Source organism: Chiloscyllium punctatum, chromosome 10 (genome assembly GCF_047496795.1).
Source record: "Chiloscyllium punctatum isolate Juve2018m chromosome 10, sChiPun1.3, whole genome shotgun sequence".
NCBI classification, from domain to species: domain Eukaryota; kingdom Metazoa; phylum Chordata; class Chondrichthyes; order Orectolobiformes; family Hemiscylliidae; genus Chiloscyllium; species Chiloscyllium punctatum.
Genome location: NC_092748.1, coordinates 87,057,990 through 87,085,771, shown reverse-complemented (window position 1 = coordinate 87,085,771; position 27,782 = coordinate 87,057,990). Strand labels below are relative to the sequence as shown.

The 27,782-nt window shown below is 40.3% G+C and overlaps 1 protein-coding gene across 1 annotated transcript in view; it reads left to right on the top strand.

Annotated features, from left to right (window-relative positions):
- LOC140482363 (low-density lipoprotein receptor-related protein 1-like) overlaps positions 1–27,782 on the top strand; it is a 1,932,271-nt gene that overhangs the window by 1,787,754 nt on the left and 116,735 nt on the right. The window contains exons 70-72 of the mRNA XM_072579726.1: positions 11,978–12,107; positions 18,745–18,867; positions 24,337–24,459. Of these exons, the coding sequence (XP_072435827.1) occupies positions 11,978–12,107; positions 18,745–18,867; positions 24,337–24,459 (376 nt within the window). The remainder of the gene's footprint in view (positions 1–11,977; positions 12,108–18,744; positions 18,868–24,336; positions 24,460–27,782) is intronic.

Genomic DNA, 27,782 nt, shown 5'->3' with positions numbered 1-27,782 from the left:
TTAATAGAGAGATGAAACAAAATTCTTCTGTTTCTGTTTCTCAGGGAGACTTTAGAATTCTAGATTGTGGGAGCAACATTCTTTAATATTTTTAAGGTGGAGGTAGATAGATTCTTGTTATGGAAGAGGCTGAAAGGTTATTCAGGAATAAGTGGGAATGTAGACTTCAGGTTGCAATCAGATCAGCCATGATCTTATTGAATGGTGGAGCAGGTCTGAGGAGCTAAGTGGCCTATTCATGGTCTTTGTGCATATACTTATATGCAAGAGTTATACAGCTTACCTTGTCCTTTATACTATCTATGTTCTTTCTTAGATAAAAGCCAACAATGTGATGAGCTGTAAGTGATAATAGAAGCCCATAAAGCTATACATGTTTGCTTAATTATATACGGCACCACCAACCTCATGGAACTTAACACTTTTTAGTATGGATTTGGTTTACCAGCCTGACAAATTTTATTTTTTCACCTTGTGGAATGCTTGTTTCAGTCCCACAGAAACATAAAAACATAGAATCCTTGCAGTATGGAAAGAAGCCATTCAGCCATCAAGTCCACACTGACGAGCATCACACATCCACCACCTCCCCCAATTCTACCCCTGTAACCCTACATTTCCCATGACTAATCCACCCAACCTGTATATCACTAGATACTATGGCCAATTTGGCATGGCCAATCCACCTAACCTGAACATCTTTGGACTGTGGGAGGAAACAGGAGCTAAATAGCCTATTCCTGGTCCTTGTTCATATACTCATATGTGAGATTGCTACAGTTTACCTTGTCCTTTGTACTATTCATGGTCTTTCTTAGATAAAAGCCAACAATATGATGAGCTGTAAGTGACAATTGAAGCCCACAAAACTATATATGCTTGCTTAATTATATATGGCCCCATCAACCTCATGTGGACTTTAACACTTTTTAGTTTCTACCTACATAGAAACCCATGTAGACAGGAAGAATGTGCAAACTCACGAGGTCCCTATTGCTGTGAGGCAGTAGTGCTAACCATGGAGCCACTGTGCTTTATCTAGTAACAATAAAAGTGGCCAATCGAAAACACTCTGGTCTATCTGAATCTGATGGACATACCACTGACATATCAGAAAATAGTTTCAAATCTATTCCGTTTACATGGCCTGGATAAGTAATTAACATGTTGGTATCTGTGATCTTTCCATGCTGTAATTTATGAACAATCTTCGAAGCTGGCAGTAATGTTTGTCAAGAGTGAAGCACTTGTATCCTCTGGTGTCTGGAATTCACTGTTGATTTCCATTCATTCATGCAAAATGAAACCATTTCTTGCATAAATCAGTAAATTGATGTATACATGCACTATTACTAAATTACTAAACATTATTTTTCTTGTAGATTTTATTTCAACCTTTCTAAAGAATGACAAAATAAAACTAGTTATTACATGTAGATTCAGGTGATATCACTGATCCTCATACTGTGTATTTCTTTGATAATAGTCAATAAATGTGCAGGTGGATTAGCTGAGTTGGCTACCATGTGATACAGAATGACACCAACAGCACAGGTTCAATCTCTGTGCCTGCTGTAGTAGTTCATGGTGTGGTCACCCTAACACTATTTAATTTGAAACTGACATAAATATATACATGTACCAATATACTCTCTCGAATTATAGAATCCCTACAGTGTGGTTGCAGACCATTTAGCTATTGAGTCCACAACAAACTCATGAAGAGTATCCCACCCAGACCCACCCGATCCCTGTAATCCTGCATTCCTCATGTCTAACCCACCTAGCCTGCACATCCCTGGATTTAATGGGTAATTTAGCATGACTAAACCACCTAACCTGCACATCCTTGGACTGTGGGTGGAAACCGAAGCACACGGAGGAAACACATGTAGACACAGGGAGAATGTGCAAACTCTACACAGACAATGACTTGAGGTTGGAATCAAACCACCGTGCTGCCCAAATGGAGAATTGTTTGTAGATACCCAGTTACCCATTAAGCAGTTACAGAAAATAAACTTCATGCAGTTATACAGCTTAGCGATGGCCATTCAGCCCATCATTACCTGTACCATCTCTTTGAAAGTGCATTCTGGTTAGACCCCTTATCTTCTCTTTCTCCATTTCATTTTTCTTTTCTAGTCCTTTTCCTGTTCTCCCTTTCAAAATTTACTATTGAATCTAATTCTGTCAGACAGTACTTCTAAGTCTCAACTCACTGCATAAGAACATTTTCTTCTTTCCAATCATTCTTTTAATGATATTTCAGAATCATAGAATGGTTCACAGCAAAGATGGATGTCACTATCTGGCAGTATAAATGATGTCTTTATCCTCAGGCAACCTACCTTTCCTAGTGAGCTTTGGTCTGCAAGAGGGTCATTGTTCAGAAACAAGAGTTAGTGCCTCTATACCTGATTGATGGTCTTCCCATTTCTAGATGAATACACAAGGGCAATTGGAGTATATTGAAATCCATGGGCCCATCAATAACATTGTGAAGCAGACCATTGGTGTGTGAAAGCTATCTGAACTGTTGAGGGGAATCAATGGCTGAAGTCATGATTCAGCTCTAAAAAGATTGGGCAGATGTACACTGAGTACTGAATGCAGTTCCTAGCACCCCACTTTAGAACAGATAGATTGGCCTTAATGGATACCAGTGTGCATTTATCAGAATTATACCTATATTCCAAGACATAACTCCTGAGGAGATAGTGTTCAGGCTCATTGGAGCTGATCAGCTCCAGGTCGGCAGCATCATTTTCTCTGTGTACTTCTCATTTTCATCTTTGAGGCCAGAGTGGTGTTGGTGGCATGGTGGCTGCAACCTTGGTGGCATGGGCCGAGATTCCTGGCAGTAGTGGTGGTGCCCAGAACCCGCACCACTGGCGGCAGTAGGTCAAAAGCCTGAACTCCTGGTAGTGGCAGGCCCAGAGCCTCAATACTTGGCAGTGACACTGCCCGGAGCCTGGACTCCTAGCATTGGTTGGCCCAGAGCCTGGACTCCCAGCAGCAGCAGTAGGCATGGAGCCTGGACTCTTGGTGGCAGTGCCCAGACCAGGGACTCGTGGTGATGGTAAGCCCGGACCCTGGACCTCTGGCAGCAGTAGGCCTGTTGCCTGGAGTTGACGCAGCAATAGACCTCCAGCCTGGAGTCCCGGTGGCAGTAGGCCTGGGGCCTGGAGCCCAGGCAGCAGTAGGCCTAAAGCTGGGTGTCCCAGTGGCAGTAGATCTGGAGCCTGGAGTCCAGGCAGCAGTAGGCCTGGAGCCTGGAGTCCAGGCAGCATTGTGCATAGAGTATGGACTCCCAGTGGTGATGGGGCTGGAGCCTGGACCCCCAACAGCAGGTAGGCCAGAAGCTTGGACTCCTCGCAGAGATAAGCCCTGAGCTTGGACTCTTGGCAGTGTCATTGAGGTGGCACCAGAGCTTGGTCTCCTGTGACATTGACTTCATCATTGCTGTGCTTGCAGGAGAACTACATGATGAGCAGGATACCTTGCGAAGACCTTACAGCCAGGCTTGAGACCCCAATTTGAACAGGAGATGTTCTTTAAATTGTTTGTTTTTATCCTTATTGTACGTTAAAATGGTGCTATATTGTGGCAACAAGGCACTTTTCACTGTATCTTCTTGACATGGGTGGCATGGTAGCCGAGTAGATAGCACTTCTGCCTCACAGCCCCAGGGACCTGGGTTCAATTCTAGCTGTGGGCAACTGTCTGTGTGGAGTTTGCACATCCTCCCTGTGTTTATGTGCATTTCTTCCTCCTTCCACAGTCCAGAGATATGCAAGGTAGGTGAATTGGCCATGTTAAATTGCCCATAGTGTTCAGGGATTAGATTAGATTAGATTACTTACAGTGTGGAAACAGGCCCTTCGGCCCAACAAGTCCACACCGCCCCGCCGAAGCGCAACCCACCCATACCCCTACATCTACCCCTTACCTAACACTACGGGCAATTTAGCATGGCCAATTCACCTGACCTGCACATCTTTGGACTGTGGGAGGAAACCGGAGCACCCGGAGGAAACCCACGCAGACACGGGGAGAATGTGCAAACTTCACACAGTCAGTCGCCGGAGGCGGGAATTGAACCCAGGTCTCTGGCACTGTGAGGCAGCAGTGCTAACCACTGTGCCACCGTGCCGCCCGATGTATAAGTGAAGTGATTAGTCAGGGGTAAATATAGGGTAGGGGAATGGGTCTGGGTGGAATACTCTTTGGAGGGTCAGTGTGGACTTGTTGGGACAAATGTGCTGTTTCCACACTGTAAGGATTTTATGATTCTATGTGTGACAATAAATCAATCATGCATTCAAACCAAACCTTGATGTCTGAGACTCTCAGCCTCAGGTAGGTGCACCACCAGCAGCAACCATGAGCTCCCTGGTGACCTTGTTAAACAATGAAGATCTGCCAATCTCTGATTGTCTGGCAGCCTATCCCAGGGTCCTTGATTCAGGAGAAAACTAACCATTTCCCAAATTGTCACTGAATTCAGTGAGTTTCCTGAAAAGAGGCCAAAAGGGGAAGTTTCCAATTTTATAGCTAGTGCATGTGACCCGTCCCCTCTGTTAATTACCACTGATATTCAAAGTTTGAATGTCAACATTCAGAACTCACTGTTACTGTTATTTACCTAGACTGTTGTCCCATGTCTATATTGATCTATTCCACAGGTCACATCATGGGTCTCCTTATTTCCCACAGAATTTATCTAGCTGATGGGATCATGCAGGAATGTAATTGCATAGATGTAGAAATACCAAAAGAAATATGAAATGGATTTATAAACTGTTGATTAAAATGACATGATGATTGATAAATGTTCATTGAGACTCAGTGGACACTCTAATAGAAGACCCATGATTCGAAAGGTAACATGATAAAGTATGTCAATTAGGTACTTGCCAATGGTAGGTATTACAATAAAGTAGAGTTTTCAACTTTGTCAGGTGCACAGAGAGAACAGGCTGCATTGGATTGGCCACTTATGACTTATCATTACAATAAAGTAATCCACAACTGTCCATTTACACACCTGAGCTTTTCACCTCTAGAACCGATCAATAAGAATGGACTTGCAGGCTACTTGTAAGATAGTCTTTTTTTTTCAATTAACAGTAGTGTGGCTTCTGAAGGAGATGGCCAGTTTGACATCCACCACAGACCCTTTGAGATGTAATATGGTTTACTATTATTTCCATATACCTTTGAAAAAGCCCACATGAAAGTCTGCTAATGAAATATAGGAGCAAATTACTGCAGATGCTGAAATCTGTACTGAAAACCAGAAGTGCTGGGAATCACAGCAGTCACGCAGCATCCATAGAAAGAGAGAGCACAAATGTTTCAAATCTACATGACTCTACATCAGAGCTCTGCTATCAGTCATTGAGACTTGAAATGTTAGCTTGCTCTCTCTTCATAAATGCTGCCTCACTGCTGTGATTCCCAGCATTTTTGGTTTCAGCTGTAACAAAGTATAGTGCTTGCTCCCAGCACCAATATGCATTTAAGTAACACCTTTAAAGTACATAAATTGTCATAATACATGTCTCAGGAGTACTAGCAAAGAAATTGATGTTGAACCATGCAATAAAGAGGGCATAAGGAGGCTGCAAAAAGCTACAAATGGTATGCCAATGATCAAACTGTGAGTAATGCAGGGTACTGTGAAATTATCAATTTAGACAGGTAGATTCAAAAAGGCACATGTTACCAAAATGGTGAAAGATTCCAGAGCTAATTGAAGGCAGAGGGATCTGGATGTCTTAATGCCTAAATTAAAACAGGTTAGTATGCAAGTACAGGTCATTCTGCTTTAAAGCGTGTTTTGTTAACACAAATTCTCTCTAACACTGCTTTTAAAGCATTGTTGGTTATAACGCGATTCTATCCCCATTAGTTTAAATGGTGCTGCTATTACACAATTTTCTTATAAAATGGATCACATGGGAAGAGAATTACCATGGTGTATCAGAACTGACTCTAATTAATAAAGTTAATAGAATGTTGTAATTTATTGCAAAGGGAATTGAAGACAAAAGTAGAGAGGATATGCTTCAGTTGTTCAGAACATTGGAGAGATCACATCTGGGGTATTATGTACAGTATTGGTCTCTTAATTTAAGGAAGGATGCAAATGCAGTTGAAATCAGTTCAGAGAAGGTCTACTGGTCAAATATTTGGAATAAGTCTTGTGGTGAAATATTAGGAGGTTAGACAAGTTGGACTTGTGTCGGTTGGAGTTCAGAAAAATGTGAGGTGACGAATTGAAACATATAAATCCTTAGAGATCTTGATAGGGCGCATGTGGAAAGGATATTTCCTCCTGTCGGCGATTTTTAGAATTGGGGATCACTGTTTAAAGGTAAAGGGTAACCCCATTTAAGTCAGACTTGAGGGGGATGTTTATTTCTTATAGAGTGTTGTGAGTCTTTGGAACTCTTCTCTCAAAAGGTGGTGGAAGCAGTGTCTTTAAATCTTTGTAAGGCAGAGATGCATCAATGAATTCTTTGATGAATGGAGAAGTGATAGATTATCAAAGGTAGACAGGAATGTGGAGTAGTAGTGCTGTAATAGCACAGCAGTTCAGGCAGCATCCAAGTAGCTTCAAAATCGATGTTTTGGGCAAAAGCCCATCATCAGGAATAAAGGCAGTGAGACTGAAGCGTGGAGAGATAAGCTAGAACCCCCACCCTCCTCTAGCTTATCTCTCCACGCTTCAGGCTCACTGCCCTTATTCCTGATGAAGGGCTTTTGCCCGAAACGTCGATTTCGAAGCTACTTGGGTGCTGGCTGAACTGCTGTGCTCTTCCAGCACCACTAATCCAGAATCTGATTTCCAGCATCTGCAGTCATTGTTTTTACCTCAGGAATGTGGAGTAATCATATCAACCTTGTTCTTCTTGACTGGTGAAGGAAGACCATTGGGCTGATGGCCTGATCCACTCCTAATTTGATTAAAAAGATATATTAGGACAGATGGCAAAAGCTAGTCACAGAGAAGATTTAGAAATATCTTCAGGGAGGAAAGAGGCGGAGAGGTGAAAACCTGAACTTGAATGATGATCAACAATATATTTACAGCATAATATACAGGTGCAAGAATAGTTCATTCTTGGTTTCTCAAAGTTAAAATAGTCAATATTGGAATCAATCCAAATTGAATTGACCAAAATTACGGGCAATATAAAACCGAAGCAGTCAAAGTTGATATTGAGTGCACAGGAGCCAGGGAACTACAAAATGATCTCAATAAAACGTATAAGGAGGCGTCTCTCTGGCAGATGAAATTCAGTGCAGTTAAATGTAATTTATTGCAGATTTGAAGAAAAAATTGGCAGCACATTTAATCTATTTATGGTGTTGAAATAGCTAAGGAAGAAATTGAAAGTGATTTAGAGTTAGTGATAGATGTGACACTTGACATTCTCAGTCACTGTAGCACAGCAATCGACAAAATAAATGGGATGCTGAACCAGTTCGTTTAATAAGTTGAATCGATTTCGGAGCTATCATGTTAAAACTAAGAGCACTGTCTTCAGAATACAGCTTCAATGTTGGCTCCAATCATCAAGCCAAAAGAGAAATGTTAAATCACTGAAGTTGACACAGAAGAAAACCTTAGGCTAAACCCAAATGCCAGAGAATTGGTTTATAAGGATGAGTGGAGAACTAGAGCTCTCTAAATCCTTCAAAGGAGGCAACTTAGAAGAAACTCTGAATCTAAGAACGCTGCTTTGAAGTAAACGAGACAGGAAGAGACAAGCTGAATCTGGTAAAAGGAAATTGTTGGTCTGATGATAGAGAATTCTTCTTTGCTTGAGAATGTGATGAACATCTGGGGCAGTGTTTTACAGAATTGTTACGATGAAGAAAAGATGCCATTCTGTCAACTATGTCTGTGCCAGCTCTCTGAATAAGCATTGTGATTCAATACTATTTGCCCCCTGTCCTTCCCCACAAGTTTGTATTTAAATAATTATCCAAAAAGTTCCATTTGAACCCACCTCCACCACACTTGCAGGCAGTGTTTTCCAGTGCCTAACTACTCATGTGAAAATGTAGTTTCCTTTCACATTACATTTGCTTCTTTTGAAAGTTTCCTTTCTCTCCACTCTCATTCTCTAGGTTTTTTTGCAGGGTAGCACTCCTGAGCAATTTGCCCAAAATATTATAGAATTTAAAGGACAAATTAAACTCACCCCAAATCATGTTACCATGATCTTTTGCAATGGTTTAGAAAAGAAGTTGAGCTGGAAGCCAGCCTTGCCTTCAAAGCTATTACGCACTCAAGAGTAAATTTAAGTTAATTGCAGTCATTTGCAGAGATTCAGCCAATCTCTTCAAATAAAGATGTGTGGAAAATAGTTAAGTTACTAGGAAAATATCTATTGTACACAAAATAAACTCATTTTTAGAAAGACGTTTTCACTTATTTAAAATTACACTGTGAGCCAGCGAGGAGGAAGAACTGGCTCCTCATTTTGTCACCTAATCTTATTTGATTTTTACTTATAAATTTTATTTTTATTTAACCTATTTTATTAGTCAACATGTTCATAGATATGACTACACACTTCTGGAGCAGCTAGGACCTGAAGCGAGACCTCCCAGTACAGGGGAGCTACACTACCACTGTGTCACAAGAGGGCCTTTCGTTGCTACCTATGTTTTTAATGTTTTATTTCTTAGCCACAGCAATCACACCTCAACAAACACATCATGAATTGGATAAAATTAAAGAAGCTGAATCACAGAGTTTTTTTTGAGTGAAAAAGGAAGGATTCTGTTACCTATTAATTCTAAAAAAATAAGCAAAATCAAAAATGGTAATGAGTTATTTTTTGAACATAAAATATGTCAGGTATGGGCAGGAGAACAGCCTAGGCATTTTAATTTTTAAAAATATCCTTGGTAATTTTAGATATGTTAGGTTTCAACCTTGAGGCCAATGCTTTTAGTTGATAGAATCCCTTCAATGCAGAAAGAGGCCATTCGGCCCATCGAGTATGCACTGATCCTCTGAAGGGCATCTCATCCAGCCCCAACCCATCCTTGCAAACCCACATTACCCTGGATAACCCACATATCTTGCACACTGCAGGGCAATTAAGCATGGCCAATCCACCTCATCTAATGTTTGGAATGTGGGAGGAATCTAGAGCACCCTGTAGGAACCCACTACAGACACAGGGAGAGTGTGCAAACTCCACACAGACAGTCTCCCAAGGCTAGGATTGAACCCAGGTCTCTAGCATGGTGAGGCGGCGGTACTAACCACTGTGGCACCGTCCAAGACACAGTGGACCGCTACCATGAATCTCACCCAATGAAACAACTTCACTGAAAATAGAAAATTTTCTACCTATATCTCTTCTCCCATCTTTGTCTTTAAAGCATCTGTTGATTTGGTTACTTTTGTATTATCCTACTCTTCTCGATTGCCTCTCCAAGCTGAATACTCCAGTCAACCTTTCATCTCTCAAAACATGAACATGTCATGCAATTGAGAAATAAATAAGATACGATCTTTACACAAAATGTTGTCTGGTTGCGCTGTCTTTGGAAGAAATTGTAATTTCATTGCAGATGAGTTTTGTATATCTTGTATCATTTCCACAAAACCTGTCTCAAGTAAGGAATCACAGTATTTACTTTAAATCAGTATTTATCTTGTTTTCAAAAAATTGCTTTTGTCCATCAAGGTCTCAGGTATTAAAAATGGAAGTTGAAAATTGATACTCTGTATTTCTCACTATCATAACAGTCTTAATGAAAAAATATCAAGGGTCACTACATTCAACTATATCAAGATTATTGTTAGTAAAAGATAGTTCATAAAACGTAGCAATTTTACTGGTTAATGAAAAAGTTTACATTTGGTAATGTGCAAATGTGTTTGACTAGAAATTGTCCAAAAAAAACTAGTTTGGTAAACTAGTGCTATTTTGAGTACAGTTTGCTTTCAGATTACTCGTTGTACCTAAAGCAGAAGTCTTAGCCATATCACTTCTGGGCAGTGAAAAAAAGGCAAAAGTCATGTTATGTGCTACATGTGTAACTTTTTTTTTCTGGATTGATTAACTTCTTTGCAAAAGTTATTTTATCTAGAAGATTTTAACTTCTGAGTACTAGAACTGTTAATAAATCCTCAAAATTTTAGTCACTCTAATGAAAATCAAGAACCATATATTTGTATGAACTTTAACAGATACATTAGAGTAATTAGTCACAATTTATGAGTTGGGAATTCATCTTGCAGCTGTACCAGATATTGGTGAGGCCATTTTTAGAATACTGGATACAATTCTGGTTGTTGTTCTACAGGAAGGACGTTGTCAAACTTGAAAGGATGTAGAAAAGATTTATAAGGATATTGCTAGCATTGGAGGGTTTGAGCTAAAGGGAGAGACTGAAGAGCCTGGAACGTTGGAGGCTGAGGAGTGAATTTATGGAGGTTTATAAAATCATGAAGGGCTTGGATAGGATGAAGAACTAAGATCTTCTTTCCTAGGGAATCCAAAACTGGAGGGAATAGGTTTAAGGTGAAAGGAGAAACATTTAAAAATGACCTGAGGTATAGCTTCATCATTCAGTGGGTGAACCGTTGATGGAACGAGCTGCCAGAAGTGGTGGGGATGGTACAATTACAGCAATTCAAAGGCATCTGGATGACATATGTGTAGGAAGCTTTCAGGGAGAAATGGGCCAAATGCTAGCAAATGGGATTAGATTAGATTAAGATGTCTGTTCAGCATGGACAGTTTGGACTGAAAGGTCTGGTTCTGTGCTGTAGGACTCTACAACACTTTCCAGTACCTTGTATGTTATGGCTGATGTTTAAATAAAATGACATGTTCAAATAAAATTTTGTGATCCTTCAAAGTCGCTACTTTGCAGCATAATATTGTTTCTTGTGGAAAATGAGGAACATATTGCTACATGTAAATGATTCTGTGCAGAATTTCTTCACGTTTCATGAATTTCTCATTCTGAACTCACTGCATATAATCTGTATGTGGGGTCATGGGCTGCTGCTTGCACGACTAACTGTTCTTGCAAACTTTATTTCATAGAATTATAAAGTCCCTACAGTGTGGAAGCAGGCTAATCAGCCCATCAAATCCACACCAACCCTTGAAAGACCATCCCAAATAAACCAATCCTATCACTGTACCATGGCTAATCCACCTAAACTGCACCTCCCTGGATACTATGGGCAATTTAGCATGGCCAATCCACCTAACCTGCACATCTTTGGATATAACCTCTGTGAAAAATGTATTCATTAAGTAAATTTTATACCAGGCTCAGCTGTTATGCATCTTACAGGTATTATAACACTTTCGGCTCACACAGTATTTTCAATGCATAGTGTGATATCTCAGTACCATTGGCACCTTATGAACCATAACTCAGCACAATGTATCATTATACATTAATTTTGGATGCCACATATTTAGATGTGCCACATTACTTAGCCAACTACTTTAATCCCAGTCTTATACTTGCTTTCTATTTGTTAATATTCTTCTTTATTTAATTCCTCTATTAAATAACTTATTCTGTTTTAACAGCTATTGGTGATTGAAAGTTCCAATTTGTATAAACAATTTTCTTCTTAATATATTTTCTCTTTTTAAAAAAAATTCCTTTGTTAAATAATTGTAAAGGCCTCATATTGAAAACCAAAGTATGAGCTAAAAACATTCCTGAATCACTAACAAGACCTTACTCTCAAAATAGATTATTTTTAGAAACTAACAAGGATTATGTGCAATAGAATTAATTCCAATGGATGAATATAGGGGGAAGAAAGGGAAACACATTTTGTCTGTCATAAGTATTTCCGAACTTATAACAGATGATTAGCAACATGGTTTTGTAATTTTGTAATTAGCCATATGCCATTGGTGACAAATGTTATTAAATTAAAACTTGTATGTGATTTATATTATAGAAAGACTGCGTTATTAAATGTAAAGAAGATCAGTTCCAATGTAAGCATGGCCATTGCATTCCTGTCAGGTGGCATTGTGATGGAGAAACTGATTGTCTAGATGGCAGTGATGAAGAAAACTGCGAAACAGGTAACTGAAACTGCTCAGCAGTGCTTTACTTTTACCCAGTTAATTGTCAGCTTGCATTAGAATGGCTTGTGCCTGACCAGAATATACCTCCATATCAGTGAGACTCGGTTATTGCCATGACTTTATTGTTATGTTTTGACGTTTTATGCTGATTAGATTCTGTTGCCATATGGTAGGTCCTTAGCTAATAGTTTTATGTTAAGTCCTTGAATGCCTCAGAACCAGATGTTTCCCATTATCTGCTACTTGCATACAGGAGTTTAAACTGTTTAGCATGTTTTGTTAGTATGTCGTTTGAAGTGGAGACTTTAATTTCTTGTGACTATCTTAAGGTATCTGTATCCACAACCACCCTTGCTGCCATTAATGGGAATATCTTGGCTTCCCATAGAACATAATCTGTTATTGATGCCTTGACAATTGTTTAGCCTGCAGAGCTTTCCCAAACATTATAACCTGAGTTACATAGTTAAAGAAAAAATCATCAAAGATGTTTGGTCAATGAATGCTGGGACATTCGATTATTGCAAAGATCCAAACAGATTAATCCTTTTGGATTATTCTCCAAAAGGAATAGTTTATGGGTTGATGGTGTGTTTTCTTTTAGATTAGATTGCCTACAGTGTGGAAACAGGCCCTTTGGCCAAACCAATCCATACCGACCCACCAAAGAGTAACCCCCCAGACCCACTTCCCTCTGACTAATGCGCCTATCACTATGGGCAATTTAGCATGGCCAATTCACCTGACCTGCATATCTTTGGACTGTGGGAGGAAACTGGAGCACCCAGAGGAAACCCATACAGACACGGGGAGAATGTGCAAACTCAAATGTGTTGTTCAATGTGTGTGACAAACAGGCAAATGTAACATGAAATCCCTGCCTTTATTTTTCTGAAGCCATCAATGCATTTATTTTGAGCAGACTACTGCCGTTCTTAAAATAGCTGGCATAAATGTTCCCCATAAACACACAAATGTATTTCCAGCATTATGAATAAAAGTAAAAAAAAATGTAGAAAATCAATGACTTTATTGAATAGTATGCACCAGGATTTGATACACATCTATTAACCAATGCACTAAAAAGGTTCGACAGAGGTATTCTGACATACATTTTGTTACATTTCACTTGGACTGAAATATCATTTTTAAAAGAGCAAACAATGAGTGGTCACAAGGTTAGTTGATGCTCAGACTTAACCAAGCAATTTCACAGATTTTCATTTCAATTGCACTAAATTAACAAATTGTTTTGTTGTTCCATCATTCCAGCGACGTTCAAAGCAACAATGATAGACAGCAGAAAAACAGTGAGGAAAGAGAATGGAAGCATTCATTATGTTGAAAAGATTGAACTTGACTTCATACTTATTACACAGTTTAAATTACTGTTGTAAACTGAGATTTAGAAACGTATTTCCACAGTTTGTATTGAATTGTTAACCATAGGATGGAAGAAGACATGTAAATTTGTGATTTTGCTGGTGTGCTGATCGCCCAGTACTATTTTGGCCTTAGATCATCTTCCCTGAGGTAGCATAAATTGGTAGGGGGAGCTTAAGGATGACCTCCTCACAATCTACGGGTAGTAAATTCAGTTTGTTAAATGCTTATTGTTGAAGGCTGACAGGAGCTTTCTGAGAGATGTAACTGCTTGAAAATAGCCTCCAAGTGACAGACCAAGCGATGAGCACATTAGACAGGCATAGAGCCCTGCCCATCTGCCTGACTAGTAAAGGGTTCAAACATCATGCATCTTCAAATGATGTGACTGAAGGAATGTTTGTTTATTTCAATTATTGTCAGTGTTGCTATGGAGTTACAGTACAGCGCCATTTCACATGACCTTGTTAGATGGTATCTTCCTGGTCCTGTGGAGACAGGATTGAACATATTCTGCATTTTAGTTTATTTTCTCTGTTTTAAGATGGTGCTAGAGAGTAGTGATGTTGAACAACATTTTTCACTCTATTTGTAATAAATACACATGACAAGAAATAAATCAAATCAAATGTGGCTAGTAGGAACTTCTGGTGATGAAGACAGAAATTATGGGAGAAACTCAGCAGATCTAACAGCACCTGTGGAGACAAAGCAGAATTAACGTTTCAGATCCAGTGACCCTTGTTTCTCCCCACAGATGTTGCCAGACGTGCTGGGTTTCACCAGCAATTTCTGTTTTTGTTTCTGATTTCCAGCATCCACAGCTCTTTATTTCTTTCTTTTGGAATTTTTGGTGTGAGTATTTCAACAGTCCAATATATTTAAGCATCTAGAAGGCCTTGCTGGAAATGGTTCATCAAATGCAGCAACTACCCATCTGACAACAGTGAGAACTAGCTTGAAAAATGAAGTAACCAATTGTGACAGATTGAATCAACCAATCGGAACATCCAGGCAGCAACTCCCGCAGAAGCCGATCTCCAGCAGATTCTTGGAGGCAGCTTGCTACATACCCACAAAGCCTTTTTTCCAGGTCGCATACCACCAGTGACACAGTGATCTGTGGACCATAGCTTTGGCTGCAGACCATCTATCGTCTCCTCCAAATGTGTGGACTGTCATCTGTGTTTATTTTATTCTTTCAAGGGATGTGGACTGGCTAGGCCAAACAAATATTTCCCATCTTCGATTGTTCTTGACAAGGAGGTGATGAGCTATCTTCTTGAACAACTGCAGTTCATTTGGTGTTTGTCTGCCACATTCCTGCCAGAATTTTGATCCGCGTGCCATTGTTGGTCAGACATATCATTGGTAGACATATTGATTAAAATGGAATAGCATAAGTTAGATGGGCTTCACATTGGTTTCATGGGTTGGCACAACATTGACAGCCAATGGGCCTGTACTGTGCTGAAATGTTCTATGTTCTATGGACCTTTGAGTGAAAGGCTGGATAGGCTGGGATATTTTTCACAGGAGCACGAGAAGTTGAGGGATTACCTGAAAGAGGTTTAGAAAATCATGAGGGCATAGATAAATTGAAGAGCAAGAGTTTTCTTCCTATGGCAAGGGAGTTCAAAAGTAGGGAGCATAGATTTAAGGTGAGAGGAGAAAGATTTATGAGGGACAACATTTTTGCTGAGAGAGAGATTCACATGTTGAATGAACCACCAGAGAAAGTGACGGATGTAGGTATAGTTACAACACTTAAAAGACATTTGGATAAATACATGATTGGCAAAGGTTTGGAAGGTTATGAGCCAAATGCAGACAAGTGGGACAAGTTTAGTTTAGGGATATGGTTGGTTTGGACTAGTTGGACCGAAGGTTGTGTTTCCATGCTGTATGACTCAACGACTCTTTGCCTGTAAATGGCAATATCATACAGATTTAGATGGAGTGTGGCTTGGAGGTGATGGTGTTCCCATAATTTCCAGAAGGCACTTTAAGGTGGGGGCACTCTTACAGTCCCCATTCAGTAATAGCTAAGCTATCCTCTGCCAGTGAGGCAGCCATCATTCCAAGGCTCCAAGCCTCTTGATTGGGTCTGCTGCTTTGGGAACACAGCTATTGTCCTCTATTAAATGATAAACAAGAAGCCGGAATATTAGGAGTCTGCTTTCCAGAAGATTGCACCAGCAGGTATACCATTGCAAGCGCAACGTTGTAAAATAAAAACAGTTCTGCCTCACCATTATTTCCAAGTGTAAAAGTTTCAACAATAATAAGAAATAAAATGGGAGAGCTGACTCGCCCATAAGCCAATTGTGTACTTGTATACTATGTATGCTATACTATGTATACTTGCCATACAATAAATGCCTCTAAAACAGGAATATTGGTTTACGAACAAGTACATTGATCTCCTTACTCATGTGTGAAATTGATCTGAGGCATAGATAATTTCATAACAGCCTCCTCTTAACTTGTCGTTGCCTAAAAGATAGGAGAGGCTGAACAGGCTGGGGCTGTTTTCCCTGGACCGTTGGAGGTTGAGGGGTGACCTCATAAAGGTTGAGGGAAGGTAGGATGGATGGGATGGATAGGATAAATAAAGTATTTTCCCTGGGGTTGGCGAGTCCAGATCTAGAGGGCATAAGTTTAGGGTGAGAGGGGAAAAATATAAAAGAGACCTCAGGGGCAACTTTTTCATGCAGAGGGTGGTACGTGTATGGAATGAGCTGCCACAGGAAGTGGTGGAAGCTAGTACAATTGCAACATTTAAAAGGCATTTGGATGGGTATATGAATAAGAAAGGCTTGGAGGGATATGGGCCGGGTGCTGGCAAGTGGGAATAGATTCATTTGGGATATCTGGTCGGCATGGACAGGTTGGACCGAACGGTCTGTTTCCATGCTGTACATCTCGATGACTATGATTCTAAACATGGAGACAGTAAGGACTCCAGATGCTGGAAGCAGAGTCAATAGATGTGAAGCTGGAAAAGCACAGAAGGTCGAACAGCATTGAGGAGCAGGAAATTCAACATTTTGAAGGTTTTAAACCAAAACATTGATTTCCCTGCTCCTCAGATGCTGTCTGACCTGCTGCATTTTTCCAGCTGCACACATCTACATCCTCTAAATATATTGGACTGAAGTCCTTGTTAAGCCATGAGTCATAGAATCATAGAGATCTCCAGCACAGGCTCCTCAGTCTGCGCTAGTCAAAAATAAGTTCCGAACTATTGTAACCCTATTTTCCAGCACTTCATCCAAAGCTTTCTGTGCATTGTCATCACAAAGTTGTACATCTAAATACTTCTAAATGTTATGAAGATTTCAGACTTGGCCACATATGCAGGCAGTCTACTCTTTCCAGGCTGCTCAGTACTCGTTAAGTTTCAGTCAAATCCCCATCACTTTCTAAACTCCATTGAGTGCAGACCCAGAATCCTTAACCACTCCTTATATGACAGCCTTTCACCCCCCAGATCATTTTTGTAAAACTCTTGTGGACCCATTCAAATGCCAGCATATATTTCCTTCAACGTGGAGCCCAAATCTGCTCACAATATTCCAAATGAAGACTGACCAGACCTTACACAGACTCAGCAGGACATTTATTCTCTTATATTTTCACCCTCTTAAAATAAGGGTTGCCTTCCTGACTGCCAATTGAACTCCCCCCCCACTTAACCGAGGACATGCAGGTCCTGGGCCTCCTGCACCACTGCTCCCTCACTACCCAACGCCTGGAGGAAGAACGCCTCATCTTCCGCCTCGGAACACTTCAACCCCAGGGCATCAATGTGGATTTCACCAGTTTCCTCATTTCCCCTTCCCCCACCTCACCCCAGCTCCAACCTTCCAGCTCAGCACCGCCCTCATGACCTGTCCTACCTGCCTATCTTCCTTTCCACCTATCCACTCCACCCTCCTCTCTGACCTATCACCTTCATCCCCACCCCAATTCACCCATTTTATTCTTTGCTACCTTCCCCCACCCCCTCTCTGACCTATCACCTCCATCCCCACCCCCATTCACCTATTGTACTTTATGGTACTTTCTCCCCGCTCCCACCCCCCTCTCATTTATCTCCTCACTCTGCAGGCACCCTGCCTCTATTCCTGATGAAGGGCTTTTGCCCAAAATGTTGATTTTTCCTGCTCTTCGGATGCTGCCTGACCTGTTGTGCTTTTCCAGCACCATTCTAATCTAGACTCTGGTTTCCAGATCTGCAGTCCTTTTTTTTACCTAATTGAACCGTATGTTAACCTGAAGAAAATGTGAACTAGGACTCCCAAGTCCCTTTGTGCTTCAGATGTCTGAAGTCTTTATCTGTTTAGAGGACAGTCTATGCCTCTATTCTTCCTACCAAAGTGTATAATTTCACACTTTCCTATTTTGTTTTCCGTTTGCCACTTTGCCCATTCTCCTAGCCAGTCCTTCTGCAACCACCCTGCTTCCTCAACATTACCTATCCCTTCACCTATCTTTGTGTCATATCTGGTCTTCTAACCAAGCAGCAATAGCACCCAATAGAAATTGCCAGGGTTTTGTTTTCTGTATTAGAGTTCCAATAATATAATCGTGATTTGATTTATGTAAGCCATTTTAACTGATGGCTTGAACAGGGAAGCTATTATGGCTTTCCCTAAAATGTGTATGAGCAGGTAGGGCCAGAAGTCTATCGAAATTCCGCATCACTTACTTGACCAGCTTATGCTTTCACCTGATTTTTGGTGAAAAGGTGATAGTGTTTTCAAGCAAATCCCAGGAGTTTAAATCTCCCAGGTCTCGTTCTCACGTAAATTCTGAACTCACCTCAGTACCTTGCTCACCCAACTCCCAGTCCAGCTGGAACAGGACATTTGTATCCAAGTCAGTAATTGTTAAGTGAAGTGAATGTGATACAAGGCTTATTTTTCATTACCATAGAAACAAAATTACATTTATATAAAGACTTTATATAAAGAGATTGAACATGTCATGTTTATTTCTTGTTATAGCTAATGTTATAAAAACAGTAAGGAGCTCTCTATTAAGAGCAAATACTTTTGACTGGCAAATCAATGACAGTATGAAACTGGACGAGAGTAAAATAGACGAAAATAGATCTATAAATGAATGAATCCATTGAGTAATCATACTTTACTTGACATGTCTAAATTAATATTGATAATCTTACATGTATTATATTAGTTATGCGAATTTGAAAATCAGATTGATTAATACTCCTGTTTTCTAGTGAAAACAACTTGCAACGTGGATGAATTCCAATGCAACAATACACTTTGTAAACTTATATCCTGGCTGTGTGATGGAGAGGATGACTGTGGAGACAACTCAGATGAAAACCCAGAAGCATGTGGTACATTGCTCAAGTTCTTTTAAATTCAGTAAATACTGTCCTGTGCAGATTTGGAAAGTAAATAAACAATGATATATTAGACGATCTGGTAGGTGAGATTGATCAAAGAAAATAAACAAGGCCATACTTCAACCTTTTTCTGTGCTTGAAATTCCTCAATAGCATAATAGGGGAAGGTATTTTGAGAGGTCGTGGCAATGTCATAATATCATTGTTGCAGTGACCAAGTTACAAGGGATTTTCTCGCCGTGTTCCACTAGCCGCATCAGAGTTTGGATTCCAAAATGGAAGTGATATTACCAATTATCTTTGTTAGATTGTATATCACAGAATTGCTACAGTGAAAGTGGAGGCCATTTGACCCAGCATGTCTGCACCAGTTCTCTGAGTATTTTAACATGGTCCCAATCTCAACCTTTCTCTGTAACCCTGCACATTGTCTCTATTTCAGTCATCATCTAATGGCATTTTGAATGTCTCAACTGAAGCTGTTTCCATGGCACTGCATTTCATACCGTTAAACTTTGCTGAGTGAACAACATTTTTCTCGCATTGCACTTGTTTCTTTAACAAAACATTTTCCAGTGGCACCCTCTGGTTCGTGATCCTTCTATAATTGGGAACAATTTCTCCCTCTTCATCAACATTCCAAAGAACTCTAGCAAGTTATTTAAACATGTTCTTTTAATAAATCCATGCTGACTCGTTCAAATCAATGCACTTTTCTCTATGTGGTTTTTAATTCCTGAAATTATCCTGAAAAGATTTGCTTCTGGAAGTTTCCAACAGCAGTGTCAAACTGATTAGTTGTTACTGGTGGCTCAATCTTAACAATCTTTTTTGAACAAGGGCATAATGTTTGCAATTCTCCAAACTTCTGGTACTATATCCAAACTCAAAAAAGATTGAAGATAATTGTCGTTGTCCCTACAATTCCCACTCTCATTTCCTTTAATATTATTGGATGCGTCTCAACCTGTTTAGGCGCCTTAACAACGTTAAATACAGCCAGCTTATCCAATATCTCCTTCTTATTAATTGTAAATCCTTCTAGTGAGTGGGTTTCCTTCTCTCTCACTGTGCGTTAGGCAGCAAGCGCCTTATAGATAAAGGCAGCTGCAAAATTTTCATTGAATGTCTCAGCCTCTTGCTACTAAGCATAAATCTCCTTTTTGGCCCCTGATTTACCCTACTCCTCCCTTTACCACATTTTTGCAATTTACTTTTACAGGGATCTTAGAATTTGTTTGTTCTACCTTTCCCTTTTGAGGGAATGTACCTTGTCTTTGCCTGAAGATAGTCTATTGTTCAGCAACAGTTTTTCCCTCCAACCTTGGGTTCCAATCTTTCTGGCTCAGCTCTGTTCTTGTCCCATTTGAGCCCATTGTCCATCACTTAATTACCGTGATATTGAATTGACTAATATAATTCTCCCCATCCCCTGAAATGTTTTATCATTGTCACTTGGCCCACCTCATGCCCAAGAGCCAGGTCTAGCAGTGCCTCCGTTCTATTTGGACTGGACATATCCCCTGTAGAAGTTCCCTTGAACACTATCTAGGAACACTTGTCCATTGCTGTCCAAGTCAATGTTCAGATAATTAAAATCCATTAACTCAGTTAGCTGGATGGCTGCTTTGTGATGCCAACAGCACAGTTTCAATTCTCACACCATCTGAGGTTATTATGAAGGACTTGCTTTCTCAAAGCACCATCATCGTCTCTCCCTAATGAGAGGGCCGGCGTATGGCCCACAAGGACTATGGTGGCTTCACCTTTTCCTTTTATATATATAATATATATACTGTGCCAAATAATGTTATTGCACCTTTCTTATGCCATAGCTGTAGCCAAACTGATCCTGTCCTTGATCCCTCTGAAACATCCTTTCTCTAACTCTGCAACGAACTCTTAACTAAAAGAGGAAGCAAAAGCACCACCCCTCCTCCTTTCATTTACTTTCCTATCTTTTCTGAAAACTTTGAAACCAGAAATATTAACCTTACTTCAAACACGTCTCTGTGTAACTATACCTTGTGCATTCACATACATGCAATGGATTATGATAAAGAGTTCATTACTACTTTACTTCAACTCCACCTATTAACTTACTATTCTCTATTTTATGACCAGCTCTCAGCATTTCATGAATTCTGTTATTAATTGCTAATATTCTATCCTGTTTCTATACTCCTGCTGAGTTTAATCTCTCCCTGACAGCACGAGTAGAAGTCCCCAGTAGAAGTTTAGTCCCGGTTCTGTTCAATGTAATGGGTCCGACTTGTACAGGTGCCATCTTGCCAGAGCCATTTACAGTCTCCCAGGGATCTTTCTAGTCACATATTCATCAGTCTTATCATCCTATTTCTGTACTTACTTGCATCTGGCACTGGGAATAATCTGAAGATTACTACTTCAGAGGTCCGATTGTTAATGCACCTTAACTTCTTTAATTCTGATTGCTGGACCACGTGTCACTTCCTATCCATTGCCATTAGTACCAATGCAGACCACAATCTGACTATTCATCAAAAGAATATCCAATCTGAAAGGCAGCATGCAATCCTGGAGGCAGATTGATGACAGTAGAAATAGTTGTGTGTCCCCTGAATAAAATCCCCTGTCAGTACTCCCCTTCTAGTCTCCTTGCTTCCCTTTTCTATAGTTGGAACACCCATGTTGCCAAGGCCTCGATTCTTGCAACACTACCTCGCTGACTCATTGCCCTCGTCATTAGACAGAATGGAAAAGTAATTAGTAAGCAGGAGCTCTGGGGAGTTCAACACTATCTGCCTGTTTCTGTTTGACAGCTTCGTGATCACTCATTCTCTGTCTTCTTACCCCTAAGTTCCAGTGGGACCACCTCTCTGAACAGGCTATCCACATAGTTCTCTGCCTCATTAATGTGACCCAGTTACGCTTGGTGCTCAAGTTCTAAAACATTGAGCTCATAGTTATGCAGTAAATACTACTTCCTGTACATAGGCTCATCTATAGGTCACAAGAAGGGTCTGCAACTTCTCTCATGCCACAGGCTGACCTGCCCTATCATACCTTGGGTTCATACTTTTCAGTTACTTTATTTACTGCAGCTTTAATTACTTTCACTTACTTTAACGTTATTCTTACACTATTAACTTGAAACTGGAGGATATTAGAAAGTAGAAATTATTTGTCCTTACTCAGAAATCAGCTCCCTATTTTTGTGCCTGTTAATTCTTTATTTCCCTTTGCTAGTTGAGAACTGTATATTTGTTTCAAAACTGCTGAGGTTGAATCACAATCATTAGCAGAACCTACTCAACAACTAGTCAGCTCATGATATCCTTGTGTTATCAATCTGAACTTTCTTTCTCTTCATCTTGTGTTGTTTTATTTAGAGTCTGGTTCCAATTCCTTGCTTGCTTTGAGGTGCTGGTGACTGTCTCTGTATTCATATCTCTTTCACTTATTTAGATGCTGGTGACAATCGCTGGATTCCCTTCTCTCCCACTTGTTTAGGTGCTGGTAATTGTCTCATCGTTCTTTTCCCAGTTCTGCTCATGTGTAGCTCAGTGTCAGAACCAAGTCACCAGGTCCCTTCTCTCCTTTATTGCAAAAGCTGTACTCAAGCAAGTACAGCTTACTCACAAAATGTTGAAAGGTGCAGAAACATATTGAACAATAAAACATTTCTACACTCACCAATCTTCTCCAAAACCTGGGGAAATATATAAAACTCTGCAGAGTTTTATCTCAAAAAAATTTGGCCAAGCAACAATTAAATCCTATGGGGGATATGTCCAGGTCAACAATTAAACTTGAAGAAAAAAATTCAAAAAATTGTCCAAATGTTGGCCTGTGCCCAGTGTCGCATTCCATGCAAGCTATTGATGCAAATGATTCAATTGTCGATGGTTGAATTTCTGGAAATGCTGGCATAAATTCAGACTTTTCCTTTAAGAATTCTTGGTTTAAAGTGAGGTGGTTTTTCAGTTGGTTTTATTTAAATTCACAAACCTTGATGAGTGCAGATTCAGAGAAAGATAAAGTCATCATAGTCCCAGAGCAGAGAGACGACTGGTGTTGAGTTTAACCTGAGGGTCACATGCCTCAGGCGAGAGGCAAGGTTGAGAAGGCAGGACCTTCCTGGTAACCTCAGTTTGTGCAGGACTTGAACTTATGCTGTTAGCATCACTCTGCATCTCAAACCAACCGTCCAGCCAACTAACGTAAATGCCTCCCATTGTGGGCAAAGGCTATTTTCCCAATTGGTTCTCTTTGAATATTCAGAACTGATGTATTTTACAGCAATGAGCTAGGTCATGCAATTTCACTCTAAAAGTGTTCCTACACAGTTTTAATTGGGCAGCTTGTTTTCTTCACAAATGAAACATTTTGACTCTTGTTGTTTCTGCTTTGAAAAGCATTTTTTTCAAAGTGCTGAAGACAGACATATGTCCAGATAATGGCATTACAAATTAATTCTGTAGCACATCCTCAGAACAAAAAATATCCCCAGAATGACTTGAAGTCATGACTTGTTGTCGAGGGATGGTAGAATAACAGCAATGGAGCCATCAGTTCAGGGTAAAGGGAATTCCCAAGTTGCCTCATTTATTATGTATCACATGTAATCAATTTTCTTTAGTGCCCCAAGCATACCAATATGGCATAGAATAAATAAACTTATCACAGTGCACAGGAGGCCATTTACCCCATATATCTGCACTGGCTGTCCACAGGAGCATTTCACATAAACCATTCTTCTGTCTTCTACCTCAAACCCTGCACAGTCTTTTTTTTTCAAAAAAACCGTGCAACCTTCTCTTGCTGCCCCAAGTCAATCCAGCTCAACCTTATTTTCAGGTCATGAATTCCAGGACCCTGCTGTGTGAAACTCACTCACTGCCACACACATTTTCTCAAAGGTGCATATTCAGTTATAGCTATTTTTCTAAAACCTCCTTAATAAAATTTAGAAAATGAAATTTTTGATATTCGGCATGGAGCTTCAGGACTCTCTGACATTGAACTCTGGAGATTGTGCCACAGGATTTACACATGAGGCAGAATGGTGGCACCTATGTAATAGGCAAGCTGATACCAAGACTTTTCCATGGTTAAAAGAACAATTCCATAATGGACAGGATTGTGGTCTTGTCAATATTGAACCATAGATTTAGTTTTAAGAACCACTGGATGGGTGGAGCTGTGATGACGTCATCATGGTGCATGTTTTTTTTGCAGATGTGATTGAAAAGTTATATTAGATATCAATTATCAAAGGCATAAGCTACGTTAAGAATCAAGATTGACGAATTCAATCTAGATTAACTAAACAGCTAGCTTGAACCAGAACTGGCAGGAGAAATAACAGTAAGAAGGGCAAGAACAGTTATAGGCAATATGTCTAAGATTGATATGAAGTATTAAAGAAAGATCTGCTATCAACCTATAATGCTTATTTTTGCCATTTTGTTTCCAAAGTAAAATTTCAGTGTCCACCCACAAGATCATTCAGATGCAAAAATGGAAGAATTTGCTTGCGACCTGAGCGAGTTTGTGATGAAGTGAACAACTGTGGTGACAATTCTGATGAAGTAGATTGTGGTATGTGCATCCATTTTATGTAGATGGTATTCTTAATATTCTAAATGTTAACATGTTAAGTTTCAAAGATAATAGTACATGTATTTTCAACAGGCAAAGAGTGAATTATGTTCAATTAAGCTGTGAAGTAGTCAATCAACATAAATGATTTGGTAAAAACAATGACTGCAGATGCTGGAAACCAGATTCTGGATTAGTGGTGCTGGAAGAGCACAGCAGTTCAGGCAGCATCCAAGTAGCTTCGAAATCGACATTTCGGGCAAAAGCCCTTCATCAGGAATAAAGGCAGTGAGCCAGAAGCGTGGAGAGATAAGCTAGAGGAGGGTGGGGGTGGGGAGAAAGTAGCATAGAGTACAATGGGTGAGTGGGGGAGGGGATGAAGGTGATAGGTCAAGGAGGAGAGGGTGGAGTGGATAGGTGGAAAAGAAGATAGGCAGGTAGGACAAGTCCGGACAAGTAATGGGGACAGTTACTGCGCTGGAAGTTTAGAACTAGGGTGAGTTGGTGGAAGGGGAAATGAGGAATCTGTTGAAGTCCACATTGATGCCCTGGGGTTGAAGTGTTCCGAGGCGGAAGATAAGGCGTTCTTCCTCCAGGCGTCTGGTGGTGAGGGAGCGGCGGTGAAGGAGGCTCAGGACCTCCATGTCCTCGGCAGAATGGGAGGGGGAGTTGAAATGTTGGGCCACGGGGCAGTGTGGTTGATTGGTGCGGGTGTCCCAGAGATGTTCCCTAAAGCGCTCTGGTAGGAGGCGCCCAGTCTCCCCAATGTAGAGGAGACCGCATCGGGAGCAACGGATACAATAAATGATATTAGTGGATGTGCAAGTAAAACTTTGATGGATGTGGAAGACTCCTTTAGGGCCTTGGATAGAGGTGAGGGAGGAGGTGTGAGCGCAGGTTTTACAGTTTCTGCGGTGGCAGGGGAAAGTGCCAGGATTGGAGGGTGGGTTGTTTGGGGGCGTGGATCTGACCAGGTAGTCACGGAGGGAACAGTCTTTGCGGAAGGCGGAAAGGGGTGGGGAGTGAAATATATCCCTGGTAGTGGGGTCTGTTTGGAGGTGGCGGAAATGTCGGCAGATGATTTGGTTTATGCGAAGTTTGGTAGGGTGGAAGGTGAACACCAGGGGCGTTCTGTCCTTGTTACGGTTGGAGGGGTGAGGTCTGAGGACGGAGTTGCGGGATGTAGATGAGATGCGTTGGAGGGCATCTTTAACCATGTGGGAAGGGAAATTGCGGTCTCTGAAGAAGGAGGCCATCTGGTGTGTTCTGTGGTGGAGCTGGTCCTCCTGGGAGCAGATCCGGCAGAGGCGGAGGAATTGGGAATACGGGATGGCATTTTTGCAAGAGGTAGGGTGGGAAGAGGTGTAATCCAGGTAGCTGTGGGAGTCGGTGGGTTTGTAAAAAATGTCAGTGTCAAGTCGTTCGTCATTAATGGAAATGGAGAGGTCCAGGAAGGGGAGGGAGGTGTCAGAGATGATCCAGATAAATTTAAGGTCAGGGTGGAATGTGTTGGTGAAGTTGATGAATTGCTCAACCTCCTCGCGGGAGCACGAGGTGGCGCCAATGCAGTCATCAATGTAGCGGAGGAAGAGGTGGGGAGTGGTGCCGGTGTAATTATGGAAGATCAACTGCTCTACGTAGCCAACAAAGAGAAATTGGTATCAAGTTTAACAGCATTGAGAAGAATAGAAGAACATAGATTTGTACAGTGTAATTCACATTCCAAGTTGCTTCACATTTAATTAATTGTCTTTCTTTAAAGTTATTGTTCTTTTGTGGATGAACATTGCAGGCATTTTATCTGTTGGTGCTTCAAATGTCAATAAGATTAATGATCCTGCTTTCGAAGTTGATCAGGAGATAAATGTTGGTGGGACTATTATTCAAACTACAGTGGACTTCTCCCAGAGATTCTTTTACATCTACCTAAACAGGATGTCAGAACCATCATTTAACATCTTATTTGAAAGACAGCATAACATTTGACAGAGCAACATTTCCTCAACATCGCACAAAAAAAGTTAGATTTTGGAAGTCCCTGGAGTAGAGCTTTATCCAATATCCTTCTGACTTAGAGACATCTACTATTAACACTGAACCAAGCTGACATTTAGTGGAACATTTCCAACAACAGTTAAACAATCAAGCTAAATAGTCTTGTTCCTTGCAATTTATTTAAAATTGTGAATCAGAATCATCAGGAATGTTCCTGATGAAGAGATTATACTTGAAACATTGACTCTCCTGCTCCTCGGATGCTGCCTGGTCTGCTGTGCTTTTCCCGCACCACACCTTTTGACTCTGATCTCCAGCATCTGGAGTCCTCTCTCTCTCCCATCAGAATCATGCAAACTAATGAAAACAGATTTTTCATCAATTTTCTGGAAGTGTACAAGATAATTATTTTAAAATATTGAATTTCCTGATTATGAGCATTTTTATACAATTGGAAATGTCAAATCCATGAGGATTTGAGTCAACTATTGAATTAATAGCTTACATATTCTTTTGTTGTTCAGAATAACAGTGTATGACTTGAATGCATCTATTTTATACATTTAATATAATTATACTAAATCTCCCAAAGATCGGTAAGTGCAAAAGTTTTCTATTTCTTTCATCATAAATAAGTAAATCAGTTGGCACAGTGAAGTACCTTAATAATCTGATGATAATTAAGTTGGTACACTGAAAATTAACCTTCTCAATACTGAAAATTAACCTTTTCAAACAGAGGACAAGACTTCTTGATAGAAGTAGTTATGAATTTGTGAGACTGGCCTTAAACAATTGAATTTACCATCAGGGTGGAAGAATTTGCAATGCAAACTGTTTCATTGTTATGGATCTACCGTGGTTGGACAGTATAACTGTGCTAATTTCTTCCTTACTAACAGTTACATCATTTGGTCAACAATCCATAACCATGAATAATGTCAATTGATATAATTGTTACATGTACCCAAGGGGTATGTGAGTTGAAGCATGTGACATCTGCTGGTAGCCTGGTGTGAATGAATTAATGTTATACTGTTGACCTTGTGCCCTATCTAACTTCATATTACAGAAATTGGAATACATTAGTATCACTGGATTTCCAAGCACATGAAAATGTATAATCAATAAATATGGATAACTATTTTGAATACATAGAAGAAACTGCTTTATCCCTATTGCATGTGTGTAAAGTTGCAATGTCTACCACTGCAGCAAAGGGACGTCCAAGCAGTGTTGGTCAAACTATCAAATTCATGGATTGCAGTGTTAGGTCATGGCCAGACATTAGGATCCATGTCTTGTAAATTAAGAACCTAACATAATGA